We start from the raw sequence: 19,040 nt of genomic DNA, 5'->3' as shown, positions 1-19,040 counted from the left end.
CCACAACCACAACATCAACCACCAACCACAATGCCGCTTCACCACAACCGCCACGACCTTCACGTCACACCTCGCAACCGTAGAATCGCCACCGTTCTTGCCCCGCTGTGGGTACCGGTGTTGGACTCGTGCAGAGCGCGCGTCGAACAGCGTGTACAAAATCACGGATTTTGTGCTTCAAAAACGGATCAAAAACGACACACGCCCACTTTTTGCCGTCCAATCGGTGAGCGAGGGGCGATTTGGCCCCGCCTCCAGGACGATCGATATATGCAAATTTGTGGATCAAAAAGCCTTCACGCCCACTTTTTCTCGGGCCAATGGGGAGCGAGGTGAAAGGTCAAAGGGAGGGGTCAAAGGCGAAGCTACGGGGGATAAAAGGACCGTGTTCGTCAGTCAGAGCGGTGTGGAAGTCTGGAGCCCGAAGCCTGCAGTAGCTGGAGAAGCTGAAGAGAGTCCAACGAGGAGAGTCCAAAGAAGAGTCCAGAGTCGGAGAGTCCAGAGGCGGAGAGGCGGCAGCGGCGAAGGCAGACGAGGGGGTGCTCGCGTCGGTGCCGGGAGCTGCACGCCCGAGGGAGGCCGGCAGCGCGACCTGGCCGAGGTGGAGACGCACACCAGGGATAATAAAGATCCTCTATACCCCGAGCATCAGCAACCCCCTCCTGTTTCCCCCCGCGCTGAGATAGTGCGACCAAGGGGGCCCCTTTCCCACCCCCTGCCAGACACTGTCCGCGAGGCCCGCGGAGGGAGGCGCCATCGCCGCTCCGCGTCTCATCACCAGATGGGTAGGCGCGACCCGGTCTCGGCCTCAGGCCCGCCTCATTCTTGGGGATGTTCTTTTCCTTGGTTTTGGGTATGTGTTGTCGGTGCCGTCTGTGAAGTAGAATTGTATAAGTGTTGCCGTGTGCTCGGTAGTCGGTATTAGCTCTGCATTGTCTTCGCTTTTATATTTGCTTTTTGTGTAAATGGAATTGTGTTTTCTTTTTTTTGTGTGCTTTTGGTGGAATTGAATATGTGTGCTTCCCGTGTGCCGCGAATAAATGTGCTTTATTATTGAACTGTTCTCCCGCTTCGCTTCGTCTTTTTCTCCCATTGAATCCTCATCTTGCTTCACGTAAAGGGTTGGTAGTGGGCTGAATACGCCCGATAATTCATCGAACCGTCGAGGTCGACGATAACACCGCTCGGTTATTCTGATAGTACGGAACGGGTCGCTTAAGTGGCCCGTGTCCGAAGTCGACCTGCGGCGAGGTGCGATCGCCCGGTCTACCCTCCGCGTGGGTACTTAGGTAGGTCGAATTTGGCGAGCAACGCTATCCCACGCGGGGGCTGATTGGCTCGATCGCGGTGAGACCGAAAGGTCCACCCGTGACTGGTTCCCGGCGTTAGTCCGAGAGGGTCACGACTGGATTGTCCGTCCGGTGGGCGACGTGCCGCGATTCGAGTTACGTGGCCGTCAGCACGCCGGCGGGCGCGAATTCCGCAACAATATATATATATATATATATATGTATATACATGTTATTCTTGCATGATGTGTTGAATGTTGACATCTTCCAAAATGTACAGCTTTAAATGGTTGCATTGATTTGTTAAGCTTCGATTCGACCGTCGCTCTACAAACTTGCTGGATTATCAACCAAATTTTGCACTTTGCTTTCCATAGTATAGTCATTCTATTTGAATGTGTAAAAAAGAAAAGAAAAAATTGATAACCATTGTCCAAAGGCTGGAATAAGCACACTATTCTACTGATTGCGAGTGGTTACATACCATGGGATGATCAGTTTGAAGAAAAAAAAATTAATTATTGGGTCGTTTCATGTAACCGTACTGTGTAGGTATAGCTGAAAGTGTGGCAAAGTTGTTGTTATTCAAGCATTATATTCTTATGAATGGCAGAGTATCACAAAAATGTGACACTAATGAGAGTAGTGGGTGACATGGCACAGTTCTGTGAAGTTGCACCTTATATTCCCATCTTCAAAATGGCATTCATCCTTTTATTTTCAAGTTTGTTGACTATTTGTGTCACCAAACCTGCTGTGTCGTTAAAACAAGCCCAGCGGTATGAAAGTTGGATGAAAACCTCTGCCCACTGAAGGTGGATGGAAGTTATGTTGTTTTCACCCCTGTCTGTCTGTCTGTCTGTCTGTTTTTTGTTTGTTTGTGAACAAAATAGCTCAAAAAGCTGTGGACGGATTTGGACGAAATTTGGTGGAGAGCTTGGCTGTGTGACAAGGACTTAATTATTAGATTTTGGTGACGATCGGGATCTGGATCCGAGAGTTTTTCAAGTGATTTTTCACCATTGAGAGATAGGGCCAAAAATGATATACTGTACATGTATAACAAGATACCTGACTGGAAACAGGAATCGCAAAGCTCGTTCCGGTCACATGACTTAAAGTAGGTCAAAGTGGCCGACTTGGTAAATTTCTTCAAAAATCTTCTTCTCTTGACTCACAAGTCAGAATGCTCCCAAATTTGCGTTACAACATTAGGCCAGGGTAGGGTTGTTAAAACGTGCTTCCAAAGCACAGGCTTTCTGCTCACCTGCATGTCTCTCTCTCTCTCTCTCTCTCTCTCTCTCTCTCTCTCTCTCTCTCTCTCTCTCTCTCTCTCTCTCTCTCTCTCTCTCTCTCTCTCTCTCTCTGTCTCTGTCTCTGTCTCTGTCTCTGTCTCTGTCTCTGTCTCTGTCTCTGTCTCTGTCTCTGTCTCTGTCTTCTCCCATCTGTGGAACCAGCTCTCAACATTAATTGGTTCAGTTATGCTCTCACTTCCACTACTTCAAGATTGCAGCTCAGCATTATCTCTCATTCCTCCCCACAATGTTTTTTTTCTTTTTCTTTTTACTTTCAACAGCTCAACTCCCTCTACCCACCTCTTCCTCCTCCAATATTCTACTTGAATGGTTGTATATTGTCTGGCTTCCCTTTTGATCCTTTGTCATTTTGCTCTTCTGTAAGCCTCTACTCTGTTTGAGGAAAAACATGTGTGTGATGACTGCAGAGTACAGCTCGCACACAGGGAAACAGCACACCCAAGTGACTTGTCACTTGCAGCTTGTGGAAGTGACATTTAATCAAACTATTTATTCTAAACTAAAAACTATTAAACTAAAAAAATATTAAACTAAAAAACAAAATCAAACTACCGTGGTAACTATTTAATCAAACCACAATATGTTTTAATTCGCTTGCGATGTTTATATTATGATTCAGCAAGTGTCAAGCATCCATTGCCTTTTATTAAATTGCCACACGCCAACAATGTGGGGCACGCATACCTCGGAAATGATTGATAATTTGCAACCAACAATGTGGTTTTATCCAATTCCAACACCCTGTCAAACACAATGTGGTCTGCCCTTTAATGCCAGCACTATTGTTGTTGCAGTGCAAAGTTTCAAGCTTTACCACCGAGCCAAGCACGTGTTCAGCGAGGCAGACAGGGTGTCCAAGTTCCGCCTTGCATGCCAGAGTGTGACAGGACAAGGGGACATGGAGATTGGTTTTCTGTGCCCTGTGGGTGAGCTGATGAATGCCAGTCACACCAGCTGCCGCGATCTGTACGAGTGCAGCTGCAGCGAACTCGATGAGCTTGTGAACATTTGCCTGTAAGGCCAAGGGTGATGAGGGGTGAGAGGAGAATGGAAGGATCTGTTTTTATTCCACCCAGAATAGGATAACCTTTTAGTCATTCATTACCGTTTGTGACACTTACCCGCTGACTTGGAGAAAAATTATGGTCAGTTTGATTTGTAACCTTTGGAAGGCACTCCTGTGAAAACAGAGCGAAAAGGCACAGATAATGTTATGTCCTGAGTCCCGAGTTTGATCCTTCTCCCAAATGAACAATTTATCATTGTTCTAAATAACCACATTTTCTCCACATCAGTGATTTACTCTGATGGGTTGTTAAAATGGGAAGGCATGATACCGTCTCATGAGTTTGCACTTCCATTCTCATTCCAAAACGAGCAATTATTATAACTTCTTTCGGTCGTGCTTTTATTCCAGGTATCTGGAAAGCAAATATCTAATCCACACGTGACGTGACATTAAGTATAACCAGATTTGCACTTTTGGTTCATCTTCACTTCTAATGAAGGTCTCCTTTTTTTCTTGTTTTTTTTTTTTTTGATCACATCATCTGATGTCTCTTTGCCCTTCCCAAATCGGTGAATGAGTATTCCAGATCTCCATCCACAATATCTTAATCATCGTTGTCATGCTTGAATTCCACCCTGCAAGCTGTCAGACACCCGGTCATAGTCTAAAAAGACTCCTCAAGAAAGGCTGTTTAAGTTTAAATATGGTATCTCCCTTGCAGGACCATAAAACTATTTTCTGGTGCTTGGGGTTGTGGAGATGGAAGTGAGGATGGTGCGGGATGGTTATAATTTGGTGATGACCAGAACTGCTTGAAGCTGCTGTTTTGCTTTTAACCACAATTACTCTTGACATTTTTATCGGTTTAAAAATGGCTGATTAAGGCTGTAAATAAATGCTTAACAAAAACATTACCCTCAGGTACACAGAGTACGCTGACTGCAGACGTTCAAAAATAATTTTCCCCTTCGACAAATCATGCTGGCGGCTGATAAGAAATCGTCAAAGTTCTTTGTAACTGAATATTGAACTGCTCACTACGTTTTCACATATTCATAACTACCGTAAACGTTAACTATTTTTTTTCTTTCTTAATTATCTCATTGAAATTAATGTCAGGATGGCTGAGAGATACACACTCACCTCTAAGTTGTTTTACCTGGGTTTGATCCTGACCCAGCTAAAAACTGTCGTCCCATTGTTTCACAGGCATGGTGATTCATCAATCAGTGTGTGTCCCCCAGATGGACGTTAAACTGGGCGTCCCGTCTGTCAGTGTTAGTTGGTGGATGTTAAAGATCCCACAGTGTCTTCCATGAAGAGTGGGAAAGTTATCGCTGACACTACGGCCAAAAATTCTAAATTCCTGCCCTAAACTCGTGTCCCCCCTGTTCTAAGGGAGCGAAGTGCAAAAGGGTCAACCACCAAAAGGGGTTGCTACACCCCTTATCTGGGCATGCGGATGAGTAGTAGTCGTAATTAAATGTATCAGTTTAGTGTTGCACGCAATGGACTACATTGGTAACAATTACAATTGGCTAGAAGCGTGTGTGTGCTTGCGTTTCATAGTCGAGTATGTGGGAAATCCATCAGAGTGGCAGTTTTTGTCTGTGAATAACAGCTCAATTCGGTGGTAAGCATAATGGCCATGCTGGGTAATGTGCGGTACATGTAATCGGCAAGGTAAGGTGTGCATGATTTTCTCTTATTATGTCGTGGAATGTTTGATGCACATTATAAATATATGATAATACGTTGAACACTCTAGTAAGGAAGGAAAGCATCTAACATTAAGGCTACAAAATGCTATAAATAGTAAGTTTGAAGAGTGAGGTTGGATTGTCAGGTTGATTGACCATCTGGACACAGCTGAGGTTGTGGATCTACTGATGTAGACATACAGTCAGGGTTGTGGACCCACTGTTTGCAGAGGTTCTGTGCTCAAAGGGTCGAAACCCCCCCAAAGAGCAGGGCCAAGCTGACTATCCAGGCAGTAGGAAAATATATCAATTGCTTGCATGTTAACTAGAGGGTTCGTAGAACATGATACCCTGCGCAGTGTTCTAGTAATGGATATACAGGAGGGCCTTGCTGTTCATGGGGGTTTCATTCTTGAAAATCCCTGTGAGCTGCAAATTCGTAAACTTGGGGGTTAATGGAGAAAATTGAGTTTGGGACTTCAACTTTAAAATTTGTCCAAACTGTACCTTTAATCAACACTAGCAAATACCACCTGTTGCTTCACTGACGGCAATATTAAGAGGGGGAGGGGGAGAGAGAAGCCTGAGAGAGAGAGAGAGAGAGAGAGAGAGAGAGAGAGAGAGAGAGAGAGAGAGAGAGAGAGAGAGAGAGAGAGAGAGAGAGAGAGGAACAGAGAGGAAGAGAGAGGAAGAGAGAGGGAGAGAGAGGAAAAGAGGGGAAGAGAGAGGAAGAGAGAGGAAGAGAGAGGAAGAGAGAGGAAGAGAGAGGAAGAGAGAGGAAGAGAGAGGAAGAGAGAGGAAGAGAGAGGAAGAGAGAGGAAGAGAGAGAGAGAGAGACAGACAGACAGACAGACAGACAGACAGACAGACAGACAGACAGACAGACAGACAGACGATAGACAGACAGACAGACAGAGAGAGAGATATGTCACAAGTTGACATTTGCAGTTTTGACACACATGGTGCCCATTTTGTCACAAACCTTCCTGAGAATTTCCTGAATCCACCATCGTCGGTTTCATTGAAATCTGTTTATCCATTCTCAAGTTATAGCACGACAGACAGACGACAGACAGACACGGCTGCTTTTATAATATAGGTGTTTGTGCATTGTTTTTGTACTATTTATTTTCATGAATAAAAGAGCTATTAAGAATATAAAATAAAGTTTATTTTCTTGTGTGAAGAACATAAAATAAAGTTTATTTTCTTCAGTTATTAGGATCATCAAACTTACCTTTAATAATAATTATGATAAACTTGATCAAATAATGTTATGGCAATGTTGATGATGGAGATGATGTAATCGAGTTGATGGAGATGATGGTCCATACCCATTGTGGCCGTTTCTTCATCACCCCGAAAAACAAGCCATGTCCTATATATCGATATGTAGCATGGTTCTTGGAAGTATTATTAAGGTGATTTGTGTTATACAGTCTTCAAGTATATAATTAAGTTTAAATAAAGATTTTAAAGGGGTATAATTATGTTAATTCTCGGTTTTACCACCTTTTTATCCAACGGCTATTACACCACCATATCTAACACATTGCAGCTGTTTGTGCCTGTTGTTTGTGTCCATTATGACATCCTGAAAAACATTAAGTTTCCTGTTTGGAATGATTTTCAATTTTGTTTGAATGGAAGGCAGGCATACTGAGTAAATATATTATCTCACTCCTTTCTACGCTTGTGCGATCGGGACTAATTCAAAGCCAAAATATGGTAAAACGACAAACTTGTCTTCCTATTATATTCATGTGTTGATTCATGTTCAAAATAAAAATTGGATTTTAATAAACTTTCCTCAGTCGTAAACTGATGATCGCCAAACTCGTATACAGATGGACAGACGGACATGAATGAATTGCTTAAACTTGCTTTCACTTGCACGGGGTCGTAAGGTTCTTTCTTTATTTTTGTAAACAACTACTTTGAGGTTTGGAATAAAGATAATATTAAATTTAGGGTGGTGTGTGTGTGTGTGTGTGTGTGTGTGTGTGTGTGTGTGTGTGTGTGTGTGTGTGTGTGTGTGTGTGTGTGTGTGTGTGTGTGTGTGTGTGTGTGTGTGTGTGTGTGTTATTTAACAGTCGTTATATCTGTTGCAGACCCTCCATTTTGTAGGGTACTTCATACTATATGCCGAAACCCCTTTCACAAGACAGTGTTTTGGTCTCGTCCATTTAGTGGTGTGCGTTTGTGTGTGTACATGTGCAGGAAGTCCGGTGCTGTTGGATCACGTCTCACAGGGGCTGGCTGGGGTGGCTGTACTGTGTCTCTGGTTCCAGCTGAACGATTGCCTGCCTTCATGGACAGCGTGAGAAGAGGCTTCTATGAGGCTGATCCAGGGAGGATGCACAACCTGGCTCAGCATTTCTTTGCAACTGAGCCTGCTGCTGGAGCTTCCATCGTGAAGCATTATCCCACTGCCAATTGATTTATTGAATGTGAAAGGACACGACATGAAAGGCAGTATAAATAACGATTTTTCACAAAAATATGAAAATATCCACAATTTTCAGAAAATAAGGTTGTTGTTGTTTTTTTTAGATTGAATCTGGGATACTTCTACTTCCTTAACACAGCACCAAGTTTGCGATGCTGTTGGCTGAGCATATTTGGCTTTGCAGTCATTAAATATCAGTGTGAATGCCTACCATTTAACAATAGACACGAACCCCTCCCCTGAATTCCACCTATTGCAGTGCAGAGTTCATGGGAAAACAGGCCCCCCGCTGAAAGATCACACAATGAAACCTGATGCCTTATATGTAACCCCAGACATCGGCCCCGGGAGCCGGAGACTCGCTGCCTTGTGCGCTTTCTCCCATAAGCAAGCAATGCAGGTGTAGAAGAGCTGTTGGATATCGGTATGATTTCAGGAGAACGGGATTAGAAATCTCTACGACATGGTATCCTTAAAGTGCCCTTTGTACGTCATTATGTTGCGGGTGAATTGAAATCCAGATTAAAGCATGGGAAAGTGAGACAGTAATGATTGTTGTAATAACTTTAATGGAGGACTCGTACTTGGTATATCTATGCTCTGATTCGTGCAATAATGTGGTTATTATCATTTATACAGCAAAGGTGTCGTGTTAGAACCAAAGCGAAAGCAAATATTTTAATGCCAAATAAATCGATGTGATTGTAGGTTCAGACAATCTTGTCAGCATTAAAGGCTTTTACAATAAGGCTTGGATTTGCAATTTCATAGCAGCAAAGATAAACTGATTACAGAGCATACTGAAATTACTACTTTCAGAAACTCTGACCCATTTTCCACGAGCTCGATGCTGCTTGTACCAAATTGCTACTCGCACGACCTGTAGCTACAATTAAGCATTCTTCAATCAATCTGTTCCACCCAATATTATTTGACTACATTGTCAAAAGTAAAGAGCATGTCGTTCTTTATTTGTATATTGCCTTTTATTAGTATAGATATGATCTGTTTGCTGTTTAAAACAGTTGATTTGATTTTAAATCGTTTTTTGTTGGAAGGAGAACAAAAGCTTCTTAAATTTTTTTTATTAAATTAGCACCAAACCACCAGCATCGTGCTCATGTTTTTTTGTTTTTTTTTGAGAGTTTTGTGTGTTGAATGTGCAAGCCAGCAGAATAGCTTGGACTTCGAGGTGTGCGCACTCACTTTTGAGCTGTCTCGCCTGGGTTTGAATCTCGATGCAGCTATAAACTGTCACTCTGGTGTTTCGGCCTGTTTGAATCATCGTGTGTGCCATTTATCTGAAGGACAGTAAGCCCGAGGATCCATCTACCAGCACTGTTTTTTTGGTAGAGGGTAAAGATCCCATGATGTATTTCATGAAGAGTGGGCAAGTTATTCCTGCCAATCGAATGACGGGCCTGGACAGTCGTCTTCAGAAAGACTTGGGTCTGAATAACACCTCCTCCTCCTCCCGCAGAAGGTGGATATAATAATAGGGGTTGTTAAAGAGGAAGAAGGTGTGATGAAAGTGTGCAGGGCAATAGCAGAGATGGTCCGTTTGTCAAGCTTATGCCAACTGTGGAGGATGTGGTAAGAGTGAGTGAAAAAGAAACTTGTTGTAATATTCAATATTCTGCTATTATAAATCAATACATCAATGTCGCTCCAAACGTTTCCAACATCAAAATCATGAAAAATAGAAAATAGCATTCAACGCATCTACGTCGATGGATATGCCTCCACCTGCGTTCGATAGCAACCCACTCTTATGTTTAATCTCAATCTACTGGGATTTAATTTAAAACATTTCTCTGCTGATAAAAGATTTGATAATATCGGAAACAAATTCACTCAAAATGTGACTTTGCGCAGATTACCCAATTGGCTTCAGCTGGAAATGGTTTCAGAGTCTTATGTACCACCGTGAGCGTCACGTGGCAGCTAATGTCACGTGATGAGTGCTGCCGAGTGTCACATGACCTTTGCTGCTCACCTGACATGACAAGTAACATCCCAAAGTTCCCAGTCCCACGCATGGTGTATAATGAAGCAGAGACCTCTCTTCTTGTTCAGCGTCGGTGCCTTCACTCTTTCTCAAATTCCTCTACTCCTAACTCGAACCACTTGCTTTCTCTGTCCAATATCACTACTACTACTACTTCTTTTTTGGATACAAAGTCAAGGCTCGTGGAAGAAGTAGGCTAGAGTACAGAATGGATCAGGACACAATAGAACAAAAGGACCAGAAGAAAGAGAGGGGGAGGGGAGACACCAACAGCAAGGTTGAGGGACAAAATCAAGGGATGCTTGTACAAATACCTGATATGGGGAAGAATGAGGAGTAGGGGAGGATGCATGCTGTGGATAAGATGAATATAGTAGCAAACTCTCAAGAAGGAAAAACTGGAAATATGGAAAGTGGTGGGCTTGGGGGGGGGGTGGGGGTCTTTTGTGCTAAAGGTATGGCCGGTGGTCTGCAGATGAGAATACACCACTGAGTTTGGAATACAACACCCTGCAGAGCTCGGCATAAGATGCTGACTCTTCCTTGCTTTCAATGACTGTTGTGTCTACCTGATGTAATAATTATCTTTTCAGTCCACCTGATCACATCTAAAACCATACACCATGTTACTTTTCTTTTCCTTGAGGAGGAAGGGGGTGGTAATCCTTAATGTGCACCAGTTGGGTGCTTTGCGTCCTGAAGGCAGTGGAGATCCCAAACCTTGAGGATAGTTTAGCCTGTCCGTTAAGTCTGCAACATATGGTATGGTGTCCAAAGTTCTTTTTTCTTGGCTGACTTGAGCGATGGACCGCCGTGCCTGTTTAGGCCATTCAGCTTTTATAAAAGCCCATGTGGGGTAACCACACTTTTGAAGCACTTGTCTGATGTTTTTTCGTGTAAGAAACGTTCCTTGTATCACAAACAATATAATCCGCTCGAGTGATGAGGGTCCAAATCACTGTATGCTTGTGACTTAATGGGTGGTGAGAGTAGAAGTGTCGGTGTTGGTTTGTGTCGGCTAATTTTGGATACTTCCAAAATTCCGAAGAGCCTCCTTCTTTGACCTGAACTTCACAGACCAGAAAGGCTAACTTATCATGTTTGCAGCCCTCCTGCATGAAAAAGAATGTTGGAGTCTAGATCATGTAAAGATGTCGTGCTGTTCTCATTTCTTAAGAAGTTAAGAACGACGAATGTGTCAATACATCTTGGCCAAATCCGTGGCGCGTTACCAGGAAAATCTGACGAGGCTTTCTGTTCAAACTTCTGCCTGTACAACTTCACTCCAATGTGCGAGATGGGTGAACCCATAGCACATCGATGCTGTTGAACAGAGCACTGTCCTTTGAATGAAAAATAAGTGATGTTTGCGCATGTTGACACAATTTGGTTGATATTAAGCGATGTGTGGTCTTCATATTGGGTTTGCTAAATGCTCATCAATAGGCTCAGCACCTCTGTTGCACACAACATACCAATGAGTGGGGAAAGTGCGTGTATAGGTTTCAGAAAATTAGACCTTTTCCCCTCAAAATACCCGAAGGGCACCTTGAGACTACCTGTGAGTTTTCTGCACCTTTTAGGGAAGTGGATGTGCCTGACTTCTACCAATTAGTGGTACCACTTTCTACTTTGAAATGGATGGATCACACAGTTAATAAGCAAACGTTTCATCGTTTGTCTCATTAGTAAGTAAAGGGGGTTATTTTTTTTGGAGGATGTAAATAATTATAAAATAATTTTGAATCCTTTTTTTAATGTTTACTGCACTTGTGCATTTATTTCCGGATTTATGTCCAATCCCTTCTGCTCGTCTTATTGTGAATTCAAATCTTATATTATAATCGAACAATCTGCTGGATACTTACTTTCCAGCACATAGGGCCACAACGAGGTTCCTCCAATCTTGTTCGGTCTTGAGCAATCCTCTCTGTGCTCTTCAGTACAATTCCCTTTTCTAACTGAAGTTAATTTTCAACAATTCTCCTCCATGTATTTATTGGCCTCCTCCTTTTCCTTTTCCCCACTGATGTCCAAAACACGGCTTCTATTCATCAAATCTCCTACCCATCGCAATCTTCGTTCTTTGGCTTGTGCCACAATGTCTCTTTCTCCAGCCCTCCTCTTTATTTCTTTATTTCTTACTTTATCTGGCCAGAAAATCATTAGAATCCTTCTCAAACATCTATGGTGGAGTACCATCAGTTTGCATTCCATTTTTTTTTTTTGGCTCATTTTCATGTTTCTGCACAGTATAATCACACCGATTTGACATTGGAATTGAATAGTTTCATCCTCGTTTTTAGTAATCGTTGTCTGAAATTCCACGTCTTTGACTAAGTATTAAACTTTGCTTGAGCTTTTGCAATTCTGTTCAATTGATCAATTTCACTACTCCCTCATTTATCGATAACAGATCCTCCATAAATGAACTGATCAACTTCCTCTACTTCCGCTCCGTCAATCACAATATTCCTTTCATCATCAGTATCTATTCTCATTGCATTTGTCTCTCCTATGTTCACCTCCAAACCTATCTTCTTTGCATTCCTACAAATAACTTTTGTCTTTATTTTCACATCGTCGTACACTTCCGATACCTTCTCATACCAAAACACAGGTCATCAGCAAAATCAAGATCTTCCAACTGGGTTTCATTTATCCACTCGATACCAGTCTGCTTTTCCTTCAGTCACCTGTCTCATTACCCAGTCAATCACGATCAGGAACAGCGTGGGTGACCTTGTTTTTTATCCGCTTCTCACTTCAAACCAGGCTGAAAAGTCTCCATTACGGATAACGCTGCAAACAAATCCATCATACAGCAAACAAATGATTGTAATTATTTTCTTCGTTCTCCCGGTAAAATATTAGCAGCCTACACAAGCTCTCCCTATGTGCACTGTCAAATGTTTTCTCAAAATCAATGGTGACATTCATGATCAGATGATCACAAGGGGTTTGGTCTCGGAGTTTCGTTGACACCAACCAGGTTACACCACTTGCTATTTGAAAGTGTGGTTGCTGTCTGGGTGGCAGCTTCCGCACGATAAATAGATTCATCAGGTAGTTTGAAAGTCACGTGTGAACAGCTTTCTTCAATTACGAACATAAGTCATCATCGTATCAGCAATAATCTTCAAATTTAGATGCTTTAGATCATTCACAGATGCAAGAAGCATTTTAAACTTGTCTTGTTAATGTTTCAAGGTAATATATTTGGTTTCATGCATTTGTTTTCCAATCTCTGCTTTAATATTTTATTTGAACGGAAAAAAAATATTCAAATCTCATGTCTGTTACAATAGTTATGGTTCAAAGGGCCATAGAATACCTTTGTAAAGCTCTGTGAAAAGTCATCCATTCTCTTCTGCTCTTAGATGAGTCTGCGTAAGTAGCACTTGCAGGACTGAAAAGAACAGCTTAGTACTCCTGTACGAAAAGTTTTGTATCTTTCTGATAGGCCGGATCAGCATCAGGACCTGAACCAAAATCCAATCAACTTGTTCTCGTCACCGAACCATCTAATTTACCGATTTTTGTCACAACTTGTCCACAACTTTATGAGATATCTTACGATACATTGTTTTTGGCCCAATCTCTCAAATGGTAGAGAATCACCTAAAAAATCAATTATTATCGTATGCGGATCTTCACCAAAATCGAATCAATTCTTCTTTGTCACACACACAAGTGTCGTCCAAATCCATCTACAACTTTTTGAGATATCGTGCTATATATCGTTTTTTGGCCCGATCTCTCAACGATGAAGAATCACTTTAAAAATTCAAGGATCCGGGTTTTCACCAAAATCTAATCAGTTTGTCCTTGTCGCACCTACAGTGGAGGAGATGATTATCATGCTACATATATGATGCATATGTAATCAAAAATAGGGCATCTTTCGGGCCTCGTCTTAGCAGGACTTCAACACATCCCCTTTACAGATGTCTTTTCTGGTTGCAAGGAGTATATAGATTAATAAAGATTAAGGAAATTTACATTGGTAGTAATTTTACTGTTATTTATTTTTTTTTATCGCCGAGGCCAAAATGATTGTTTGAATAAACTTGAGTTATTAAACAGTCTGTTCCAGACACATCAAAATCAAATCAGATTGTGTGTCTGAAAAAATCCTTTGAAATCATAAAAAAATATCAACACGGCTGAACAAAACTTCTAAATTGAATTGTACTTTTACGCCACTCGTGAGAATAAAAAAAAGTGTTTCTGTCCAATTCGTACAACTAACAATGTCAATGTGGTGAGAACTGTGTGATTAAGCCCAGTTAAATACCACATTTTTCAGGTGAGCTAAGCTTGTGGGTTTACTTTAAACATGAACCACTTAACTAGAGTTCGACCTCTAATTGCGATCCCAAATCCCTGTGGCCTAAGTGCAACCTCTTTTCTCCGAGGCTGCAGAGGTTTGTGGTACATTACTTCATCACGGGCAAGTTCAGTGCCCACAGTGCCGAGAATCAACCATTTTTTGGGATACAGAGCCGAGGTTCGTGGAAGAGCCGTAACGCTGAACGGATCAGGACACAATAGAACAAAAGGAAGAGTAGAGAGAGGGGGCAAACACCAACAGCAGAGTTGAAGGACAAAATAGAGGGAGACTTGGACAATCAATGGACGTGGGGAGGAATGAGCGGTAGGGGATGATGCATCGGGTGGACAAGATGGATACAGAAGGAAACTCTCAAGGGAAAACTGGAAATTTGGAAGGAAGGGGTGTGGGGTTGACGCCGTTAGAAAAGATCATGGTTTTGGATGGGGAGTGATTGAGATGGTAGTGAAAAGCTGTCTTGAAGACTTGGAGAGAAGAATGAGATTGAAGAGAATGGGGAAGTTGGTTCCACAGGTGTGAAAAAAGGAGAATGAATAAGTTGACGTGAGCAGAGATTCGGGATTTTGGGAGCTTCAGCAGAAGGTACCCTGCATATACCTGGAGGGAGGGACAAAACTTATAAAGAGCAGATGGTGCAAGACAAGAAATGTAACGGTAGAAGACAGAGAGAGCACGACGTGTCTGTGATGGCAAAGTGATAGCCTGATAAACCTGGCTTCATCGCAGGAGATTCCAATGATCTTGAAAGCCTTGGTTTCCACAGTGTCGAGTGAGGCAAGGTGTGACGCAGGGGCGCCAGCCCAGAGTGGAGAGCAGTACTTCATCAAGCTGTGGATGAGGCCTCGTCGGCACATAGGAATTCAGGTGTGCCAAGGAAGGACATTGTATGCTGCGGGATGCACAGTCAGCAACTGGCTTTGGAGGCTAACTTTGAAATATGGTTTGCCCAAGAAAGATCATGGCTCATTGTGAGATGCAGGAGTTTGAATGACTGAACTTCCTCAAGAGGATTGCTGACAAAGTAGATGGGAGGGTTTGCCAGACGGTCCTTTCGAAGAGAGATAGTGAGACTGTGAATATTGTCAAGATTGATAGAATATTCCAAGTGTTTGACCATCTTGTGATTCCATCGAGGTCTGAAGAGAGGAGAGAAGCTGCTGCCTACCTATCTGAAGGATGAGGGATGCCACAACACAGGGTGGAGCCATCAGCAAATAGATAAAAAGGATTTTCCAGAGAGTCAGAGAGATCATTTATGAATATTAGGAATAGGATTTTGCCCAGAACACCGTCTTGGGACACTCCAGCCTTAAGAGGGAGAGGAGACAAGGATTCCGCTGAGTGCCACGTGGTGGTTATGAGAGTAGAGAAAGTCAGAAACCCAAGAGTGGAGTTGGCCTTGGATGCCATAGGCAGAGAGTTTGGAGAGTAAAGCAGAACGCATACTGTATTGAAAGCAAGAGATATGTCCAGAGTGACCACCCTGATCTCATATCTGACATTGAGGGCTTCCATTCATTATTTGGGGAGTAGAAGCTGCATGTCCAAGGTAGAGTGACTTGGTCTGAATCCGAATTGGTGATCTGAGATGAGGTTGTTGGAGAAAAGGAAGGATTTATTTCAACTGCAATGATGGATTCCATGACCTTTTTGATGATTGGAAGTAAGCTGATAGGTCTGTAGCTACGGGGATCGGTTTCTGCACCTTTTTATGTGATGCAGTAATTTTTTAATTTTTTGTTATACAATGTCAAGGCTCGTATCAGAGCTAACACACAGAACATACAACAAGGGGAGCAGGAGACAAGAGGGGTGGTAGAGGGAAGCACAAAACAGTGGGGAACAGAGACATTAGGAGATCTGTGGAAGGGAGAGGGGTGGGGCAGAGTACACAGGGCAAACAAGATGGACACTCCAGGGACTTTCAGGAAGGAAAGCAGGGAATTTGAAGGTTGGGGTGGATTAACAGGGGAAGAAAAGGGGAGACCAGAGAGGAGACAGTGGAAGACAGAAAGACCACTGACCTACCTGTGGTGAGTGAGTGAGAGACCCAAAGACTCAGCCTCACCGCGGGACATTCCAATGATCCAAAATGCCTTGGTTTCCACAGCATGAAGCCGAGAAATGTGAAAGGCAGGAGCACTAGCCCAGAGGGGAGGGCAGTAATCCATCAGGCTTTGGACGAAAGCTTTGTATGTGGTCAGGAACTCAGTTGTGCCAAGGAAGGACTTTGCACGATGGAAGATGCCCAGTCGGTGACTGGCTTTGGAGGCCAGTTGCAGATGGAAGATCTTGGCTGATTTCGAATTGCAGATGGAAGATGACCTTGTGCATAAGGACAGGGTGAAAATGGCTGAGAGAGATTGTGCAAAAGCAACAGAGCGGCTGTTGGACACATGAGCTGATGCCATCAGGTCCAGTTGCAGAATAAGACTCGAGCGTTGCCAGAAAACTCTGCACATTTTAGATGCAAAAGACACATGGTGCAGAAGCAGTTGGGTGTGACTGAGTTGGGTGGGTAGAGAGAGCGAGGAGATGGGGACACAAGATTTGGAAACAAACTCAGAATTGAGGCATTCAACCTTCTCAGTCCACTGTGGTGCCATTTGAAGATGGGGAAGGGATGGAGGGGGAGCATCCTACGGAGACAATCTAAACAAGGTGACAGGTTTTAGAGGAGGGAGACAAGTTTTAAAGTTCATTCTTGAGGTTGTACAGATGTTTTTTTCTGGCTCTCCAGAGAGTGGACACACTTGTTTCGGGATTTGTGGAATGAGCTAAAATTGCCTTTGGTCGTGAGTGCTTTGTAGAAAGAGAAGGCAAGGTGTTTCAGAGCAACTGCCTCACCACATGATTCAGTGCATCATGGGTGGGAATAAGGGTAGAATAACTGAAGACGAGATGGGATGGATCTTTGTATGAGAGAGAGAGAGCAGGTCTCTGTGTAAGAATTCCCAAGCTGAGCTGGTATCAGGGGTGGTAGATATAGGAGACCAGTCCTGAAGAGAGATGGCTGCTTGCAGTCCCTGCCAGTCTGCCTGAGTGAACTGCCAGACTCGCCAACGTTGAGGCATCTCTCAGAGAATAGCCAGAGAGGTGTTGTCTCTCACAAGCACATGATCAGATGAACAAATTGGAACTGAGGAAGAGCAGGAGATTTTTGCAGGAAAGTTATTTATCACCAATTCCAGAAGGGAGGATCTTCCATTGGGAGAAATCCAGATCAGAAAGTTTACAGATTGAGTCAGTCCCATGGGGTCACAAAAATCCTTTGCTGAAGTGCCATGACTGGTGAGAGAGGTCCCCACACCCAACCAATTTGCATGTTGACAATTTAAATCACCACATATGAGAAAGAGATAATTGGGATGAGTGGTTAAAGGTTGGTCAATGGTGTCAGAGAGAGAGAGAGAGAGAGAGAGAGAGAGAGAGAGAGAGAGAGAGAGAGAGAGAGAGAGAGAGAGAGAGAGAGAGAGAGAGAGAGAGAGAGAGAGAGAGAGAGAGAGAGAGAGAGAGAGAGAAAAAAAGAGGAAAAGAGAGAGAGATTGACTTGTCACTGTTTGAAGTATGGTACAACACACAGACAAAGTGGGAGAGGAGGGGAAATTGTAGCCTAAGGTACTCCTGGAGGTTGGAAATTGTAAGATCAGTACAAAGGCAGTGAGAAATTGATTTATTGATGTAAAATACAACTCCACAGCTGGGGGGTAATGGGGGAGGGGTTCAGGCCGATCAAATTGGAAGAGACAATAACCAGGGAGAGACACTAAGGAGTGAGGGACATCCTGTGGGAGGAAGGATTCTGTTAAGCAGATGATGTCATGCTTATTGGCAGCAGCCTGGATGGAGAGATCTGTCAGGTTGGAGTGGAAACCTCAGATGTTTGAGGTCCACACAGTTGGGGACATGGAAAGAGGCTTTAGGAGATTGCAGGACAGGGTGGGGGGGAGGGCTTCATGGGACAGGCAGAGGCAGAGGATGAGGATTTGATTTGGTGGGGTGAGGGGGAAGATTTGAGTGGTTTGGGTGATGGAAAAGCATTGAGTGGGGTGAGGGAGGTGCATGTAGTGAGTGGGGTCAGGAGGGATGCAGAAAGGGGGGGCAATGAAGCTTTGAGGCGGTGGGGTGAGGGGGGGAGCGGAAAGAAAGAGACATGAAGGGATGCTGATTCCAAATTCCAAAATTGACAAATGGAGATAATGGAAGGTAAGAATGTTGGTTGATGGAACAGAGAAAGGTGGTGTTTTCAATGTGGGAGCAATGTTGGTGAGCCAAGTGCTTCGCTGACAGATAGTTTTGGAAAATAATCTTTGGGAAGAAGAAGAAGAACATGTGGGAGAAATAAGGAAGGTGAAGCATTTAAAAATACTTTTAAAAGAAGAAGCCTTGATATTCAATGAATATTCAGTTTGGAGATTTTGAGAAAAGGGGGAAAAAGGTTGGAGTCCAGGAAGTACAGAGAGAAGGAAACACAGAAGGAAAATGGAATCGTTGTTGAATGGAAAAAATAAAATTTCTCTTCGTTTCTATTTTTTTGGAAACGATGAGGGCGAATAGGATGACGTTGAGGAGGTAGAAGCACACTATTCAGGAAGAAATAACGAAAACGAGGAATACGGAGACAAAAGGGACAGAATCTTCACGGTGGCTCTCCTCGGAGCGGCCGGAGTAGACCTTGAAGACCACGAAAACCAATTCGACAAATACAGCACAACAATGGTCGATTAAACACGGAAACACGGAAAGTTGGACGTAAATACAAACGGCAACGCAGGAATGAAGATATAACGGAAGGACACGACAAATCCAGTTCGGAAAGCTGAGCTTTAATGAGGTGGAAGTGGCAGCCGCACATTCGAAGCACACGTGGGAAAAAAAGCCAAACCGGAAGTCCAAAGCCAAAACAGGAAGTCCG

At 43.3% G+C, this 19,040-nt stretch overlaps 1 protein-coding gene across 5 annotated transcripts in view; it reads left to right on the top strand.

The window, feature by feature from the left end:
- Nucleotides 1-8,872, top strand: part of GALK2 (galactokinase 2) — a 73,882-nt gene extending 65,010 nt beyond the window's left edge. For 4 of the 5 annotated variants that reach the window (XM_085850076.1, XM_085850078.1, XM_085850080.1 and 1 more), the window contains 2 exons: nt 3,400-3,619; nt 7,535-8,872. In XM_085850076.1, coding sequence (XP_085706202.1) covers nt 3,400-3,619; nt 7,535-7,754 — 440 coding nt within the window. In that variant the 3' untranslated portion in view covers nt 7,755-8,872. Of the gene's footprint in view, nt 1-3,399; nt 3,642-7,534 lie in introns of all 5 variants that reach the window. The other variant, XM_085850081.1, reaches the window with a different exon arrangement.
- The last annotated feature ends 10,168 nt before the right edge of the window (nt 8,873-19,040 follow it).

The sequence above is a fragment of the Eptatretus burgeri genome, chromosome 12 (assembly GCF_056783735.1).
Source record: "Eptatretus burgeri isolate ZD-2024b chromosome 12, Ebu_testis_v1, whole genome shotgun sequence".
Taxonomy (NCBI): Eukaryota; Metazoa; Chordata; class Myxini; order Myxiniformes; family Myxinidae; genus Eptatretus; species Eptatretus burgeri.
The sequence above is the reverse complement of the archived record's forward strand: the minus strand, read 5'-3'. Positions and strand labels throughout refer to the sequence as shown.